Source organism: Nerophis lumbriciformis, linkage group LG21, assembly GCF_033978685.3.
Source record: "Nerophis lumbriciformis linkage group LG21, RoL_Nlum_v2.1, whole genome shotgun sequence".
In the NCBI taxonomy this organism is placed as follows: domain Eukaryota; kingdom Metazoa; phylum Chordata; class Actinopteri; order Syngnathiformes; family Syngnathidae; genus Nerophis; species Nerophis lumbriciformis.
The window spans coordinates 39,173,972-39,193,836 of NC_084568.2; the positions used below are offsets into that span (position 1 = coordinate 39,173,972).

The 19,865-nt window shown below is 42.5% G+C and overlaps 1 protein-coding gene across 1 annotated transcript in view; it reads left to right on the forward strand.

The window, feature by feature from the left end:
* Positions 1–11,101, forward strand: part of adcy2b (adenylate cyclase 2b (brain)) — a 281,820-nt gene extending 270,719 nt beyond the window's left edge. Inside the window, exons 26-28 of the mRNA XM_061982391.2 lie at positions 1,798–1,912; positions 1,972–2,096; positions 10,527–11,101. Of these exons, the coding sequence (XP_061838375.2) occupies positions 1,798–1,912; positions 1,972–2,096; positions 10,527–10,679 (393 nt within the window). The 3' untranslated portion in view covers positions 10,680–11,101. The remainder of the gene's footprint in view (positions 1–1,797; positions 1,913–1,971; positions 2,097–10,526) is intronic.
* Positions 11,102–19,865: the final 8,764 nt, after the last annotated feature.

Consider the following 19,865-nt stretch of genomic DNA (forward strand, 5'->3'; position numbering starts at 1 on the left):
GTTGTTGTTGTTGTTCCCAGGAGCATGACAGACATTGAAGGATGTAGTTGTTGTTGTTGTTCCCAGGAGCATGACAGACATTGAAGGATGTTGTTGTTGTTCCCAGGAGCATGACAGACATTGAAGGATGTTGTTGTTGTTGTTGTTCCCAGGAGCATGACAGACATTGAAGGATGTTGTTGTTGTTGTTCCCAGGAGCATGACAGACATTGAAGGATGTAGTTGTTGTTGTTCCCAGGAGCATGACAGACATTGAAGGATGTAGTTGTTGTTGTTGTTCCCAGGAGCATGACAGACATTGAAGGATGTAGTTGTTGTTGTTCCCAGGAGCATGACAGACATTGAAGGATGTAGTTGTTGTTGTTGTTCCCAGTAGCATGACAGACATTGAAGGATGTAGTTGTTGTTGTTGTTCCCAGGAGCATGACAGACATTGAAGGATGTAGTTGTTGTTGTTGTTCCCAGGAGCATGACAGACATTGAAGGATGTTGTTGTTGTTCCCAGGAGCATGACAGACATTGAAGGATGTTGTTGTTGTTCCCAGGAGCATGACAGACATTGAAGGATGTTGTTGTTGTTGTTCCCAGGAGCATGACAGACATTGAAGGATGTTGTTGTTGTTGTTCCCAGGAGCATGACAGACATTGAAGGATGTTGTTGTTGTTGTTCCCAGGAGCATGACAGACATTGAAGGATGTAGTTCTTGTTGTTGTTCCCAGGAGCATGACAGACATTGAAGGATGTAGTTCTTGTTGTTGTTCCCAGGAGCATGACAGACATTGAAGGATGTAGTTGTTGTTGTTGTTCCCAGGAGCATGACAGACATTGAAGGATGTAGTTGTTGTTGTTGTTCCCAGGAGCATGACAGACATTGAAGGATGTTGTTGTTGTTGTTCCCAGGAGCATGACAGACATTGAAGGATGTTGTTGTTGTTGTTCCCAGGAGCATGACAGACATTGAAGGATGTTGTTGTTGTTGTTCCCAGGAGCATGACAGACATTGAAGGATGTAGTTCTTGTTGTTGTTCCCAGGAGCATGACAGACATTGAAGGATGTAGTTCTTGTTGTTGTTCCCAGGAGCATGACAGACATTGAAGGATGTTGTTGTTGTTGTTCCCAGGAGCATGACAGACATTGAAGGATGTTGTTGTTGTTGTTCCTAGGAGCATGACAGACATTGAAGGATGTTGTTGTTGTTGTTGTTCCCAGGAGCATGACAGACATTGAAGGATGTAGTTGTTGTTGTTCCCAGGAGCATGACAGACATTGAAGGATGTAGTTGTTGTTGTTGTTCCCAGGAGCATGACAGACATTGAAGGATGTAGTTGTTGTTGTTCCCAGGAGCAGGACAGACATTGAAGGATGTAGTTGTTGTTGTTGTTCCCAGGAGCATGACAGACATTGAAGGATGTAGTTGTTGTTGTTGTTCCCAGGAGCATGACAGACATTGAAGGATGTAGTTGTTGTTGTTGTTCCCAGGAGCATGACAGACATTGAAGGATGTTGTTGTTGTTGTTGTTCCCAGGAGCATGACAGACATTGAAGGATGTAGTTGTTGTTGTTCCCAGGAGCATGACAGACATTGAAGGATGTAGTTGTTGTTGTTGTTGTTGTTCCCAGGAGCATGACAGACATTGAAGGATGTTGTTGTTGTTGTTCCCAGGAGCATGACAGACATTGAAGGATGTAGTTGTTGTTGTTGTTCCCAGGAGCATGACAGACATTGAAGGATGTTGTTGTTGTTGTTCCCAGGAGCATGACAGACATTGAAGGATGTTGTTGTTGTTGTTTCCAGGAGCATGACAGACAGTACATGCACATCAGCACCATGGTGGAGTTTGCCTTCGCACTGGTGGGCAAGCTGGACGTCATCAACAAACATTCCTTCAACGACTTCCGACTGAGAATCGGTAAAGGACATATTGTGTGGTACATGTGGCGCGGGGCCAAAAAGTGTTTTTGTGTGCAGGGATAAACCACGGGCCCGTCATCGCGGGCGTCATCGGGGCCCAGAAGCCTCAGTACGACATCTGGGGGAACAGCGTGAACGTGGCCAGCAGGATGGAGACCACCGGCCTGCTGGGGAAGATCCAGGTTGGAATCATTCTGGACATTTTTCTACTTGCAGTCTTCTGTATTGCTTGCATTTAAAAGGTCGTGCAAATTCAGAATTCTTTCTACAAAAAGTATTTTGAAAGGTTTTCTCTTCTGCTTCTGCTCACATTTGGGCTCTATCAGGGGCCCCTGGCTATTTGGAGGTCCCCAACATCATTTTTAGACCTAATTAGCAGCTGTTTGGATGCAAAGTCAAACATTGAACATACACTATATTGCTAAAAGTATTTGGCCACCTGCCTTGACTACAGTGAGGGGCCTCACCTGCCATCATGGAAAGAAAAAAAAAGTAAAAAGAAAAAAAAAAAAAAAAATTGTTATATGTATCCAGTGATTATACTATAAAGTTATTTTCCATTTAACTTCACCAGTTTTAGATTATTTGTATTCAAAATCGCTGAATTTTCACATTTGCCGTTCAAATACTGAGAAGAGACGGTGCGGTGAGCAGCAGCCAGTTGAGGCACGTCACTCAGTGCCTCAACATGGATTGCGCAATGACTCGGCTAACTGCTGGCCTGCTGTGCAGTGAGACCGTATTGCTATATTAACTATATTATACATTTCCATAGTTTAGTTAGCTGAGGTATATAATGTACAGTGTATTTTGTCAACAACTGTATGTGTGTAACGTATTTCTTGTGCTGAGCGATCATAAAACGGCTGCAAAAGACGCACTGGCTGAGGCTCCAGTAGCCCCGCCTCCTGCACCCCCGCTGTAGAATTGTTATATCAACTAAAGCCCACACTTAAACTTTCCACGTGCAAGATTGAATCTATTTTTAAAAATTATTTCATAAGAAGCCAAAAAGTGCAAAAACAATAATGTTGGTGTTGGAGGAGTTGTGAATGACTGCAGGGACACAACATTAGGTACACCTGCAGACTGCAGGTGTACCTAATTCACAACTCCTCTAACACCAACATTATTGTTTTTGCACTTTTGGCTTCTTATTAAATAACGTTTGTAACCTATTTTCATGGGCTTTCCTCTTTGTGATGTTAAGTTCCTGTTATGCGCTGTTATACAGTATATGCCTTGAGCTCTTATTTTGAAGGCGCTAAGAGCGGAAGTGATGTCACGTTGCGGAGGTTTTTGAAAGAAGGTAAATAAAGTGGTCCTCGTGTAAACTGGAGCCTCCGTGTTTGTTATTTTGTAACAAACACAGGGAGTCCTTATGCAATGGGACATAAGGACCTATTGAATTTGTAAGATTTTATTCTTTATTATTCTTTATTCTTCCGCCGCCTCTTTGAGCACTAATTTGACCCACTTAACATGCTTCAAAACTCACCATATTTGACCCACCCATCAGGACCTGCGAAAATTGTCTTTTAATAAAAAAACCGAACCACAAAACTCAAAATTGCGCTCTAGCGCCCCCTAGGAAAAAAAAAAACTAGACTGCCTATATCTCCCACTAGGAAGATCGAAAAGACATGAAACAAAAACCTCTATGTAGGTCTGACTTAGACCTAGTTTTCATAATTGTACATCATTGGGCAGAAATCAACAGGAAGTTGGCAATTCCCCCTTCAAGACAAAAAAGTACTAAAAACAGTTACTTTTGCCTCTTTGAGCTGTAATTTGACCCCCCAGAACTCACCAAACTGAACGCACACATCAGGACTGGCAAAAATTGCGATCTAATAAAAAAACCTAACCCAAAATCTCAAAATTGCGCTCTAGAGCAATTTTTGAATAAAACGGAAAATAAACTGCTCCTCGGAAGACAAAAATGACAAAACTGCCTGTAACTCCCACTGGGAAGGTCGGAAAGACATGAAACAAAAACCACTATGTAGGTCTCACTTAGACCTACATTTCATAAATTGACAACCCCCAGCAAAAATCTACAGGAAGTTTGCTATTCCCCCTTCAACACAACATTTTTGTAAAAACCGGTCACCTTTCTTCAAACATTATCTCCTCTGAGCGTGTTTGTCGTTTCGGCTTCAAACTAACACAGGAGAGAGATTGAACCCTTCTATTAGGGCCCGCATGGCTCATTGCATAAGGACTCCCACAGGGAGTCCTTATGCAATGGGACATAAGGACCTATTGAATTTGTAAGGTTTTATTCTTTATTATTCTTTATTCTTCCGCCGCCTCTTTGAGCACTAATTTGACCCACTTAACATGCTTCAAAACTCACCATATTTGACCCACCCATCAGGACCTGCGAAAATTGTCTTTTAATAAAAAAAACGAACCACAAAACTCAAAATTGCGCTCTAGCGCCCCCTAGGAAAAAAAAAACTAGACTGCCTATATCTCCCACTAGGAAGATCGGAGAGACATGAAACAAAAACCTCTATGTAGGTCTGACTTAGACTTAGTTTTCATAATTGTACATCATCGGGCAGAAATCAACAGGAAGTTGGCAATTCCCCCTTCAAGACAAAAAAGTACTAAAAACAGTTACTTTTGCCTCTTTGAGCTGTAATTTTACCCCCCAAAACTCACCAAACTGAACGCACACATCAGGACTGGCAAAAATTGCGATCTAATAAAAAAACCTAACCCAAAATCTCAAAATTGCGCTCTAGAGCAATTTTTGAATAAAACGGAGAAAAAACTGCTCCTCGGAAGACAAAAATGACAAAACTGCCTGTAACTCCCACTGGGAATGTCGGAAAGATATGAAACAAAAACCACAATGTAAGTCTCACTTAGGCCTACATTTCATAAATTGACAACCCCCAGCAAAAATCTACAGGAAGTTTGCTATTCCCCCTTCAACACAACATTTTTGTAAAAACCGGTCACCTTTCTTCAAACATTATCTCCTCTGAGCGTGTTTGTCGTTTCGGCTTCAAACTAACACAGGAGAGAGATTGAACCCTTCTATTAGGGCCCGCATGGCCCATTGCATAAGGACTCCCACAGGGAGTCCTTATGCAATGGGACATAAGGACCTATTGAATTTGTAAGGTTTTATTCTTTATTATTCTTTATTCTTCCGCCGCCTCTTTGAGCACTAATTTGACCCACTTAACATGCTTCAAAACTCACCATATTTGACCCACCCATCAGGACCTGCGAAAATTGTCTTTTAATAAAAAAAACGAACCACAAAACTCAAAATTGCGCTCTAGCGCCCCCAAAGAAAAAAAAAAACTAGACTGCCTTTATCTCCCACTAGGAAGATTGGAGAGACATGAAACAAAAACCTCTATGTAGGTCTGACTTAGACTTAGTTTTCATAATTGTACATCATCGGGCAGAAATCAACAGGAAGTTGGCAATTCCCCCTTCAAGACAAAAAAGTACTAAAAACAGTTACTTTTGCCTCTTTGAGCTGTAATTTTACCCCCCAAAACTCACCAAACTGAACACACACATCAGGACTGGCAAAAATTGCGATCTAATAAAAAAACCTAACCCAAAATCTCAAAATTGCGCTCTAGAGCAATTTTTGAATAAAACGGAGAAAAAAGTGCTCCTCGGAAGACAAAAATGACAAAACTGCCTGTAACTCCCACTGGGAAGGTCGGAAAGACATGAAACAAAAACCACTATGTAGGTCTCACTTAGGACTACATTTCATAAATTGACAACCCCCAGCAAAAATCTACAGGAAGTTTGCTATTCCCCCTTCAACACAACATTTTTGTAAAAACCGGTCACCTTTCTTCAAACATTATCTCCTCTGAGCGTGTTTGTCGTTTCGGCTTCAAACTAACACAGGAGAGAGATTGAACCCTTCTATTAGGGCCCGCATGGCCCATTGCATAAGGACTCCCACAGGGAGTCCTTATGCAATGGGACATAAGGACCTATTGAATTTGTAAGGTTTTATTCTTTATTATTCTTTATTCTTCCGCCGCCTCTTTGAGCACTAATTTGACCCACTTAACATGCTTCAAAACTCACCATATTTGACCCACCCATCAGGACCTGCGAAAATTGTCTTTTAATAAAAAAAACGAACCACAAAACTCAAAATTGCGCTCTAGCGCCCCCAAAGAAAAAAAAAAACTAGACTGCCTTTATCTCCCACTAGGAAGATTGGAGAGACATGAAACAAAAACCTCTATGTAGGTCTGACTTAGACTTAGTTTTCATAATTGTACATCATCGGGCAGAAATCAACAGGAAGTTGGCAATTCCCCCTTCAAGACAAAAAAGTACTAAAAACAGTTACTTTTGCCTCTTTGAGCTGTAATTTTACCCCCCAAAACTCACCAAACTGAACACACACATCAGGACTGGCAAAAATTGCGATCTAATAAAAAAAACCTAACCCAAAATCTCAAAATTGCGCTCTAGAGCAATTTTTGAATAAAACAGAGAAAAAACTGCTCCTCGGAAGACAAAAATGACAAAACTGCCTGTAACTCCCACTGGGAAGGTCGGAAAGACATGAAACAAAAACCACTATGTAGGTCTCACTTAGACCTACATTTCATAAATTGACAACCCCCAGCAAAAATCTACAGGAAGTTTGCTATTCCCCCTTCAACACAACATTTTTGTAAAAACCGGTCACCTTTCTTCAAACATTATCTCCTCTGAGCGTGTTTGTCGTTTCGGCTTCAAACTAACACAGGAGAGAGATTGAACCCTTCTATTAGGGCCCGCATGGCCCATTGCATAAGGACTCCCACAGGGAGTCCTTATGCAATGGGACATAAGGACCTATTGAATTTGTAAGGTTTTATTCTTTATTCTTTATTCTTCCGCCGCCTCTTTGAGCACTAATTTGACCCACTTAACATGCTTCAAAACTCACCATATTTGACCCACCCATCAGGACCTGCGAAAATTGTCTTTTAATAAAAAAAACGAACCACAAAACTCAAAATTGCGCTCTAGCGCCCCCTAGGAAAAAAAAAAATAGACTGCCTATATCTCCCACTAGGAAGATCGGAGAGACATGAAACAAAAACCTCTATGTAGGTCTGACTTAGACCTAGTTTTCATCATTGTACATCATCGGGCAGAAATCAACAGGAAGTTGGCAATTCCCCCTTCAAGACAAAAAAGTACTAAAAACAGTTACTTTTGCCTCTGTGAGCTGTAATTTGACCCCCCAGAACTCACCAAACTGAACGCACACATCAGGACTGGCAAAAATTGCGATCTAATAAAAAAAACCTAACCCAAAATCTCAAAATTGCGCTCTAGAGCAATTTTTGAATAAAACAGAGAAAAAACTGCTCCTCGGAAGACAAAAATGACAAAACTGCCTGTAACTCCCACTGGGAAGGTCGGAAAGACATGAAACAAAAACCACTATGTAGGTCTCACTTAGACCTACATTTCATAAATTGACAACCCCCAGCAAAAATCTACAGGAAGTTTGCTATTCCCCCTTCAACACAACATTTTTGTAAAAACCGGTCACCTTTCTTCAAACATTATCTCCTCTGAGCGTGTTTGTCGTTTCGGCTTCAAACTAACACAGGAGAGAGATTGAACCCTTCTATTAGGGCCCGCATGGCCCATTGCATAAGGACTCCCACAGGGAGTCCTTATGCAATGGGACATAAGGACCTATTGAATTTGTAAGGTTTTATTCTTTATTCTTTATTCTTCCGCCGCCTCTTTGAGCACTAATTTGACCCACTTAACATGCTTCAAAACTCACCATATTTGACCCACCCATCAGGACCTGCGAAAATTGTCTTTTAATAAAAAAAACGAACCACAAAACTCAAAATTGCGCTCTAGCGCCCCCTAGGAAAAAAAAAAATAGACTGCCTATATCTCCCACTAGGAAGATTGGAGAGACATGAAACAAAAACCTCTATGTAGGTCTGACTTAGACCTAGTTTTCATCATTGTACATCATCGGGCAGAAATCAACAGGAAGTTGGCAATTCCCCCTTCAAGACAAAAAAGTACTAAAAACAGTTACTTTTGCCTCTGTGAGCTGTAATTTGACCCCCCAGAACTCACCAAACTGAACGCACACATCAGGACTGGCAAAAATTGCGATCTAATAAAAAAAACCTAACCCAAAATCTCAAAATTGCGCTCTAGAGCAATTTTTGAATAAAACAGAGAAAAAACTGCTCCTCGGAAGACAAAAATGACAAAACTGCCTGTAACTCCCACTGGGAAGGTCGGAAAGACATGAAACAAAAACCACTATGTAGGTCTCACTTAGACCTACATTTCATAAATTGACAACCCCCAGCAAAAATCTACAGGAAGTTTGCTATTCCCCCTTCAACACAACATTTTTGTAAAAACCGGTCACCTTTCTTCAAACATTATCTCCTCTGAGCGTGTTTGTCGTTTCGGCTTCAAACTAACACAGGAGAGAGATTGAACCCTTCTATTAGGGCCCGCATGGCCCATTGCATAAGGACTCCCACAGGGAGTCCTTATGCAATGGGACATAAGGACCTATTGAATTTGTAAGGTTTTATTCTTTATTCTTTATTCTTCCGCCGCCTCTTTGAGCACTAATTTGACCCACTTAACATGCTTCAAAACTCACCATATTTGACCCTCCCATCAGGACCTGCGAAAATTGTCTTTTAATAAAAAAAACGAACCACAAAACTCAAAATTGCGCTCTAGCGCCCCCTAGGAAAAAAAAAAAACTAGACTGCCTATATCTCCCACTAGGAAGATTGGAGAGACATGAAACAAAAACCTCTATGTAGGTCTGACTTAGACTTAGTTTTCATAATTGTACATCATCGGGCAGAAATCAACAGGAAGTTGGCAATTCCCCCTTCAAGACAAAAAAGTACTAAAAACAGTTACTTTTGCCTCTTTGAGCTGTAATTTTACCCCCCAAAACTCACCAAACTGAACGCACACATCAGGACTGGCAAAAATTGCGATCTAATAAAAAAAACCTAACCCAAAATCTCAAAATTGCGCTCTAGAGCAATTTTTGAATAAAACAGAGAAAAAACTGCTCCTCGGAAGACAAAAATGACAAAACTGCCTGTAACTCCCACTGGGAAGGTCGGAAAGACATGAAACAAAAACCACTATGTAGGTCTCACTTAGACCTACATTTCATAAATTGACAACCCCCAGCAAAAATCTACAGGAAGTTTGCTATTCCCCCTTTAACACAACATTTTTGTAAAAACCGGTCACCTTTCTTCAAACATTATCTCCTCTGAGCGTGTTTGTCGTTTCGGCTTCAAACTAACACAGGAGAGAGATTGAACCCTTCTATTAGGGCCCGCATGGCCCATTGCATAAGGACTCCCACAGGGAGTCCTTATGCAATGGGACATAAGGACCTATTGAATTTGTAAGGTTTTATTCTTTATTATTCTTTATTCTTCCGCCGCCTCTTTGAGCACTAATTTGACCCACTTAACATGCTTCAAAACTCACCATATTTGACCCACCCATCAGGACCTGCGAAAATTGTCTTTTAATAAAAAAAACGAACCACAAAACTCAAAATTGCGCTCTAGCGCCCCCTAGGAAAAAAAAAAACTAGACTGTCTATATCTCCCACTAGGAAGATCGGAGAGACATGAAACAAAAACCTCTATGTAGGTCTGACTTAGACTTAGTTTTCATAATTGTACATCATCGGGCAGAAATCAACAGGAAGTTGGCAATTCCCCCTTCAAGACAAAAAAGTACTAAAAACAGTTACTTTTGCCTCTTTGAGCTGTAATTTTACCCCCCAAAACTCACCAAACTGAACGCACACATCAGGACTGGCAAAAATTGCGATCTAATAAAAAACCTAACCCAAAATCTCAAAATTGTGCTCTAGAGCAATTTTTGAATAAAACGGAGAGAAAAAACTGCTCCTCGGAAGACAAAAATGACAAAACTGCCTGTAACTCCCACTGGGAAAGAAATGAAACAAAAACCACTATGTAGGTCTCACTTAGACCTACATTTCATAAATTGACAACCCCCAGCAAAAATCTACAGGAAGTTTGCTATTCCCCCTTCAACACAACATTTTTGTAAAAACCAGTCACCTTTCTTCAAACATTATCTCCTCTGAGCGCGTTTGTCGTTTCGGCTTCAAACTAACACCGGAGAGAGATTGAACCCTTCTAATTGAAAGTTAGCGAAATACTCCGGTTTTGATTTTATGACCCTTCAAAGAGCCGCTGCGCTGATGCTGCTGTTTTTTCTAGAAGGCTGCTTAAAAGCAGGGCGCACCAGCGTGCCCACACAATGCAGACAAGGTAGGTACACTAAACAAAAGTATTGGGACAATTCGGACTAAAAGTAGACAAAAGTATTGGGACACTTATGATGAAAACTGAACAAAAGTATTGGGACACTTAGGACTACCACTGGACACACGTATGGGGACACCTACACTGGACAAAAGTATTGGGACACTTAGGACTACAACTTGCCAAAATTATTGGGACACTTAGGACTAGCACCTGCCAAATACGCGGGCCCGACCAATGCTGCTTGCAGCTTTAATTATTATTTGTGGCCCCATGCAGGTGACGGAGGAGACCAGCGAGATCCTGTCCACGCTGGGCTACATCTGCTGGTGTCGGGGCATCATCAAGGTGAAGGGCAAAGGTCAGCTGAAGACCTACTTGGTTCACACGGAGATGACCTCATCGCTGTCGCAAGGCACCGTCATGCCTTGAGCGCCGCACTGATTGGTCCTCACTTGTCAAGTGCTCTCTGAGGAGTGTTTGCTAAAGAGCAGGCCGGTCAAGAGCTCGATGAACCAAGTCAGTGGCCAGGAGACTTTTCTTTGGCTCATTAGGGTCTGCTGGAGCCTATCCCAGAGGCACAAACAATTTAGGTTTCGGGGGACGCAGAACATTGAAAGGCAGACGTCTTACATTGTGCTGTGGAAGAAGTGTCAGCTCACAGATGCTCCTCTGGATCACTTTCTGAAGGTCAGTGGAACCTCCAAAGGTGAACACAATGTGTTCTGTCTCGTGGTGTCCCAATCCGATATCGCTCTGATATCGACAAAAAGAAAACAGGTATCGGATTACAAAGCCCAAAAGCAGTGCAGTTGTCTAAATAAAAACTTGTATTCAATTGAATAAACTGCAAAGACAAGATAGTTCATGTTCACACTGAGAAACTTTCTTATTTGTTGCAAATATTAGCTCATTTGGAATGTGATGTTTCAAAAAAGCTGGCACAAGTGGCAAAAAAGAGTGAGAAAGTTGAAGAATGCTCATCAAAGACTTATTTGGAACATCCCACAGGCTAATTGGGAACAGGTGGGTGCCATGATTGGGTATAAAAGCAGCTTCCATTCACAAACAAGGACGGGGGCGAGGGTCACCACTTTGTCAACAAATGCCTGAGCAAATTGTTTAAGAACAACATTTCTCAACAAGGAATTTAGGGATTTCACCATCTACGCTCCGTAATATCATCAAAAGGTTCAGAGAATGTGGAGAAATCACTGCACGTAAGCCATGATATTACACACCTTGGATCCCTCAGGCGGTACTGCATCAAAAAGCCGCATCAGTGTGTAAAGGATATCACCACATGGGCTCAGGAACACTTCGGAAAAACACTGTCCGTAACTACACTCTTAGAAATAAGGGTTCTAAAAGGGTTATTCTACAAGGGCTGAGGTTCTAACTGGAACCATTTGCTTCTGGAAAAACCCTTTCCCGAAGAAAGGGTTTTTCCAAGGGTTCTTGGTAACGCTAATGGTTCCAGTAAGAACCATTTTGATCCAGAGAACCCTTTAAAACCCCTTTTCTGAATAATTGGTTTTAAAAGGGTTCTCACTAACACTAAGGGTTCCAGTAAGAACTATTTTGATCCAGAGAACCGTTTTTGGAAGAAAGAGTTCTTCAGGGATTGTTGAAAGCATGGGTAAGATCCTGTGTCACCAGGGACATACTTCCTGATAACATTTGCCAATAATGGTGCCTATCTAATATGAACTAAACTGATCTGTAGAGTACAATATGGTTCTTTATAGAACCCTCAGAAGACAAGACGGTTATCGGTGAAAACCTTTGAAAAGGGATGTTTTTAGAACCCCCTGTGTCAGGTCTAGATGAAACCCTTGAAACATGAAAGAGTTCTTTGTGGAACTCCCTGTGTGAGTTCTAGATGAAACCCTTGAAACATGAAAGGGTTCTTAGTGGAACTCCCTGCATAGGTTCTAGATGAAACCCTTGACAAACGAAAGGGTTCTTAGTGGAACTCCCTGTGTGGGTTCTAGATGAAACCCTTGAAATACGAAAGGGTTCTTAGTGGAACTCCCTGCGTGGGTTCTAGATGAAAGTCTTGAAATACAAAAGGGTTCTTAGTGGAACTCCCTGCGTGGGTTCTTTGTAGAACCTCTCATGGGGGGTTCTGGGTGGAACCTTACACACACAGTTCTAGGTAGAACCCTCCAAAAGGGTTCCAGGTGGAACCTTTATAAAAAGGTTCTACCTGGAGCCAAAAAGGGTTCTCCTATGAGGACGAGCCGAAGAACCATATATGGTTCTACTTAGCACTTTTATTTCTAAGAGTGTACAGTTGGTCGCTACATCTGTAAGTGCAAGTTAAAAATCTCCTATGCAAGGTGAAAACCGTTTATCAACAACACCCAGAAACGCCGCCGGCTTCTTTGGGCCCGAGCTCATCTAAGATGGACTGATGCAAAGTGGAAAAGTGTTCTGTGGTCTGACGAGTCCACATTTCAAATTGTTTTTGGAAACTGTGGACGTCGTGTCCTCCGGACCAAAGAGGAAAAGAACCATCCGGATTGTTCTAGGGTGAAAGTGTAAAAGGCAGCATGTGTGATGGTATGGGGGTGTATTAGTGCCCAAGACATGGGTAACTTACACATCTGTGAAGGCACCATTAATGCTGAAAGGTACATACAGCTTTTGGAGCCATCCAAGCAACGTTACCATGGACGCCCCTGCTTATTTCGGCAAAACGATGCCAAGCCACATGTTACAACAGCGTGGCTTCATAGTAAAAGAGTGCGGGTACTAGACTGGCCTGCCTGTAGTCCAGACATTGAAAATGTGTGTGTAAAATATGAGAAGGGAGACTGTTGAACAACTTAAGCTGTACATCAAGCAAGAATGGGAAAGAATTCCACTTCAAAAATGTGTCTCCTCAGTTCCCAAACCTTTACTGAGTGTTGTTAAAAGGAAAGGCCATGTAACACACTGGTAAAAATGCCTTTTTTGCAACATTTTGCTGCCATTCAATTCTAAGTTCATGATTATTTAGTTTGTCAGTGTGAACATGAAATATCTTGTCTTTGCAGTCTATTCTATTGAATATAAGTTGAAAAGGATTTGTTGTATTCTCTTTTTATTTAACATTTACTCAACTACTCAACTTCACTGCTTTTGTACAACAGCCTGCATCTAAAGTCTCTTCTTCCTAGCTTAGCAGACAAATAAACATGTTTCTGTACCGCACCAGTTGCCAGCTAGCAATTAGAGCGCTAGTTGCCAGCAAGCTATTAGCACTGTGGTTTCAGCTCGCGATTAACGCCGCAGTCGTCATCTAGTGATTAGCACGCTAGTTGCCAGCTAGCAATTAGCACTGTGGTTTCAGCTCGCGATTAACGCCGCAGTCGTCAGCTAGTGATTAGCGCGCTAGTTGCCAGCAAGCTATTAGCACTGTGGTTTCAGCTCGCGATTAACGCCGCAATCGTCAGCTAGTGATTAGCGCGCTAGTTGCCAGCAAGCTATTAGCACTGTGGTTTCAGCTCGTGATTAACGCCGCAATCGTCAGCTAGTGATTAGCGCGCTAGTTGCCAGCAAGCTATTAGCGCTGTGGTTTCAGCTCGTGATTAACGCCGCAATCGTCAGCTAGTGATTAGCGCGCTAGTTGCCAGCAAGCTATTAGCGCTGTGGTTTCAGCTCGCGATTAACGCCGCAGTCGTCAGCTAGTGATTAGCGCGCTAGTTGCCAGCTAGCAATTAGCACTGTGGTTTCAGCTCGCGATTAACGCCGCAGTCGTCAGCTAGTGATTAGCGCGCTAGTTGCCAGCAAGCTATTAGCACTGTGGTTTCAGCTCGCGATTAACGCCGCAGTCGTCAGCTAGTGATTAGCGCGCTAGTTGCCAGCAAGCTATTAGCACTGTGGTTTCAGCTCGCGATTAACGCCGCAGTCGTCAGCTAGTGATCAGCGCGCCAGTTGTGTGCCAGCAATTACTGCAGAAGTTGCCAGCTTGCGATTAGCGCTCTAGTTTTCAGCTCACGATTAGCACTCTCGTTTTCAGCTCGCGATTAGCGTTCCCATTATCAGTTAGCTATCATCACGCCATTTGCCAGCTAGCGGTTAGCGGTGTAAGCTGCTGGCTTGCAATCAGCACGCGAGTTGTCAGCCAGCGATTACAGCACAAGTTTTCCAGCTAGTTGTCAGCTAGTGATCAGTGCTGTAGTTTTCAGCTAGTGAGTAGCACCGGTTGTAAGCTAGCAATTAGCGTGCCAGTTGTCAGTTAGCTATCATCGCGCCATTTGCCAGCTAGCGATCAGCGGTGTAAGCTGCTAGCTTCCAATTAGCACGCTAGTTATAAGCTTGCGCTACAGCCCGAGTTTCCAGCTAGCAATTGGCCGCCCTCATTGTCAGCTAGCGATTAGCTCTCCAGTTTTCAGCTAGTGATTCGTACTGCTTGTAAGCGTGCCAGTTGACAGCTAGTGATTAGCGGCGCAAGCTGCTAACTTGCAATTAGCACGCTAACAGTCAGATAGCGATTTTACGCAAGTTTCCAGCTAGCAATTGGTCTCTCTCGTTGTCAGCTGGTGATCAGTGCTCTAGTTTTCAGCTAGTGATTAGCACCGGTTGTAAGCTAGCAATTAGCGTGCCAGTTGTCAGTTAGCTATCATCGCGCCATTTGCCAGCTAGCGATCAGCGGTGTAAGCTGCTAGCTTCCAATTAGCACGCTAGTTATAAGCTTGCGCTACAGCCCGAGTTTCCAGCTAGCAATTGGTCGCCCTCATTGTCAGCTAGCGATTAGCTCTCTAGTTTTCAGCTAGTGATTCGTACTGCTTGTAAGCGTGCCAGTTGACGGCTAGTGATTAGCGGCGCAAGCTGCTAACTTGCAATTAGCACGCTAACAGTCAGATAGCGATTTTACGCAAGTTTCCAGCTAGCAATTGGTCGCTGTCGTTGTCAGCTAGTGATCAGTGCTCTAGTTTTCAGCTAGTGAGTAGCACCGGTTGTAAGCTAGCAATTAGCGTGCCAGTTGTCAGTTAGCTATCAGCGGTGTAAGCTGCTAGCTTCCAATTAGCACGCTAGTTATAAGCTTGCGCTACAGCCCGAGTTTCCAGCTAGCAATTGGTCGCCCTCATTGTCAGCTAGCGATTAGCTCTCTAGTTTTCAGCCAGTGATTCGTACTGCTTGTAAGCGTGCCAGTTGACAGCTAGTGATTAGCGGCGCAAGCTGCTAACTTGCAATTAGCACGCTAACAGTCAGATAGCGATTTTACGCAAGTTTCCAGCTAGCAATTGGTCTCTCTCGTTGTCAGCTGGTGATCAGTGCTCTAGTTTTCAGCTAGTGATTAGCACCGGTTGTAAGCTAGCAATTAGCGTGCCAGTTGTCAGTTAGCTATCATCGCGCCATTTGCCAGCTAGCGATCAGCGGTGTAAGCTGCTAGCTTCCAATTAGCACGCTAGTTATAAGCTTGCGCTACAGCCCGAGTTTCCAGCTAGCAATTGGTCGCCCTCATTGTCAGCTAGCGATTAGCTCTCTAGTTTTCAGCTAGTGATTCGTACTGCTTGTAAGCGTGCCAGTTGACGGCTAGTGATTAGCGGCGCAAGCTGCTAACTTGCAATTAGCACGCTAACAGTCAGATAGCGATTTTACGCAAGTTTCCAGCTAGCAATTGGTCGCTCTCGTTGTCAGCTAGTGATCAGTGCTCTAGTTTTCAGCTAGTGAGTAGCACCGGTTGTAAGCTAGCAATTAGCGTGCCAGTTGTCAGTTAGCTATCATCGCGCCATTTGCCAGCTAGCGATCAGCGGTGTAAGCTGCTAGCTTCCAAATAGCACGCTAGTTATAAGCTTGCGCTACAGCCCGAGTTTCCAGCTAGCAATTGGTCGCCCTCATTGTCAGCTAGCGATTAGCTCTCTAGTTTTCAGCTAGTGATTCGTACTGCTTGTAAGCGTGCCAGTTGACAGCTAGTGATTAGCGGCACAAGCTGCTAACTTGCAATTAGCACGCTAACAGTCAGATAGCGATTTTACGCAAGTTTCCAGCTAGCAATTGGTCTCTCTCGTTGTCAGCTGGTGATCAGTGCTCTAGTTTTCAGCTAGTGATTAGCACCGGTTGTAAGCTAGCAATTAGCGTGCCAGTTGTCAGTTAGCTATCATCGCGCCATTTGCCAGCTAGCGATCAGCGGTGTAAGCTGCTAGCTTCCAATTAGCATGCTAGTTATAAGCTTGCGCTACAGCCCAAGTTTCCAGCTAGCAATTGGTCGCCCTCATTGTCAGCTAGCTATTAGCTCTCTAGTTTTCAGCTAGTGATTCGTACTGCTTGTAAGCGTGCCAGTTGACAGCTAGTGATTAGCGGTGCAAGCTGCTAGCTTGCAATTAGCACGCTAATAGTCAGATAGCGATTTTACGCAAGTTTCCAGCTAGCAATTGGTCGCTCTTGTTGACAGCTAGTGATTAACGCAACAGCCGGCAGCTAGCAATTATCGCTTTTGTAGTCATTAGAAATTCCAACAGATTGTCAATGAAACCTCCAAAGTTGAACACAATGTGTTTTGTCTAGCGGTATCAGCACGAAAGAGAAACAGTATCGGCCTGCATTGGGAGCAGAAGTGATAAAGGTTCCAAACTGGATTTATTGTATTGTTTCATGTCAGGGTCTGGTGAGTTGGAAGAAGCTTCTTCAAATACAATCTTGGGACTAAATGCAAATGTGCTAACCCCGTTTCCATATGAGTTGGGAAATTGTGTTAGATGTAAATATAAACGGAATACAATGATTTGCAAATCCTTTTCAAGCCATATTCAGTTGAATATGCTACAAAGACAACATATTTGATGTTCAAACTCATAAACTTTATTATTTTTTTGCAAATAATAATTAACTTAGAATTTCATGGCTGCAACACGTGACAAAGTAGTTGGGAAAGGGCATGTTCACCACTGTGTTACATGGCCTTTCCTTTTAACAACACTCAATAAACGATTGGGAACTGAGGAAACTAATTGTTGAAGCTTTGAAAGTGGAATTCTTTCCCATTCTTGTTTTATGTCGAGCTTCAGTCGTTCAACAGTCCGGGGGTCTCCGCTGTCGTATTTTACGCTTCATTATGCGCTGCATATTTTCGATGGGAGACAGGTCTGGACTGCAGGCGGGCCAGGAAAGTACCCGCACTCTTTTTTTTACGAAGCCACGCTGTTGTAACACGTGCTGAATGTGGCTTGGCATTGACTTGCTGAAAAAGACGGCGCTTAGATGGCAACATATGTTGCTCCAAAACCTGTATGTACCTTTCAGCATTAATGGTGCCTTCACAGATGTGTAAGTTACCCATGTCTTGGGCACTAATGCACCCCCATACCATCACACATGCTGGCTTTTCAACTTTGCGTCGATAACAGTCTGGATGGTTCGCTTCCCCTTTGGTCCGGATGACACGATGTGGAATATTTCCAAAAACAATTTGAAATGTGGACTCGTCAGACCACAGAACACTTTTCCACTTTGCATGAGTCCATCTTAGATGATCTCGGGCCCAGAGAAGCCGGCGGCGTTTCTGGGTGTTGTTGATAAATGGCTTTCACTTTGCAAAGTAGAGCTTTAACTTGCACTTAGAGGTGTAGCGACCAACTGTATTTAGTGACAGTGGTTTTCTGAAGTGTTCCTGAGCCCATGTGGTGATATCCTTTAGAGATTGATGTCGGTTTTTGATACAGTGCCGTCTGAGGGATGGAAGGTCACGGTCATTCAATGTTGGTTTCCGGCCATGCCGCTTACGTGGAGTGATTTCTCCACATTCTCTGAACCTTTTGATGATATTATGGACCGTAGATGTAGAAATCCCTAAATTTCTTGTAATCGCACTTTGAGAAACGTTGTTCTTAAACTGTTCAACAATTTGCTCACGCAGATGTGGACAAAGGGGTGTACCTCGCCCCATCCTTTCTTGTGAATGACTGAGCATTTTTTGGGAAGCTGTTTTTATACCCAATCATGGCACCCACCCAGGCCCGGCCCGAACCAATCTGGCGCCCTAGGCAAGATTTTAGGTGGCGCCCCCCCCCCCCCACATCGGCAGTGAAGTGTATATACTCACAAGAAACCGAATAGCTTTGTCTTTGACCTTTTTTTTACTTAAAGAAAGCAAATTAACAATCAGAATAGTTAACAAGATTTAAAAAAAATATGAATAAATAAATGAATGCAAAAAATAAAAAATGAATATATGAAATACAATATTTTTTACATACATATTGCTTAATTAACATTAATGATGTGCACTTTAACAACTAGGCTTACAACTATACCTAATATATAAAGGGGTGGAAAAGTGACTATTACCTGCAGGGCAAACATTAGCTAACCAGAAGGCGATAACAATGTAAACAAAAAACACCTGCTTAAAAGATCTAATACAAATGTCCCTGAGGAATGTAAGGTGGGAGTACTGTAATTACCTAACGTTACATTATTATTTTCCATAACAATTTAGCCCCCTCCACAATATTAACCCGACGTTAAAACAGAACTAGCTATTTATTTTTTCGCAATTGCCGAATCATGTAACATTAGCTTAATGCTAAAAAGCCAGGTTACTATCACATTCTGTAACAGACAAATCATTTCATGTAGGCTAACGTTACCTACCTGCTACCTCTTGTCGTTTTCTCGTTTCTCCTCCTCTTCTTTTCTCTTTTTTCTTCCCTGGGCACCTGACAGTTTTGGCCGTTTTGACATCTTGTGTTGATTTTTTTGATGTGGTGACGTCCAAAAAGAGTCATGATACGGGAAGGGGGGGGGGGGGGGGCGTTATGTTGTAACAAATAATATTTCTGTTATATAGGCTTTACTTTGCATTTTAATTAACGTGGGATTATTTTTTTGTATTTAGAAATAATAGTACCAACTTTTTTTTTTTTTTTTCTCCAACATTTGTGGCACTGGCGTGGCGCCCCCCTGATGGACGGCGCCCTTAGCATTTGCCTATACGGCCTATGCCACGGGCCGGCCCTGCACCCACCTGTTCCCAATTAGCCTGCACACCCGTGGGATGTTCCAAATAAGTGTTTGATGAGCATTCCTCAACTTTATCAGTATTTATTGCCACCTTTCCCAACTTCTTTGTCACGTGTTGCTGCCATCAAATTCTAAAGTTAATTATTATTTGCAAAAAAAAAAAAAAAATGTTTATGAGTTTGAACATCAAATATGTTGTCTTTGTAGCATATTCAACTGAATATGGCTTGAAAAGGATTTGCAAGTCATTGTATTCCGTTTATATTTACATCTAACACAATTTCCCAACTCATATGGAAACGGGGTTTGTACAAAACAATATAGAAATCATTGCCTCACTACAGTAGTTAGAAATAAGTACACAAATGTCATAATTCATATGATGATGCTGGTGTGGTCTTCTAGAACTTTACTACACTATGTTCTGCTTCTATGGTTATCATCACAAAAAGTTGGCATTGACAGAAAAAGTGGGCGTAACTCGCCGAGTTGACCCGTGTTTGACCTTGGAGGTTTCACTTCCTGTTTCAATGTCCTGTACATATTTGCCGCTTACTTCCGACTGGATGTTCAAATATTGCTTGATGAGTCGTTTGGAATGTAAGTGTTATTTCTAGCACTTTCTACAGCAGCTTCAACGCTTTTATGACTTTTCGTTCTCCATTA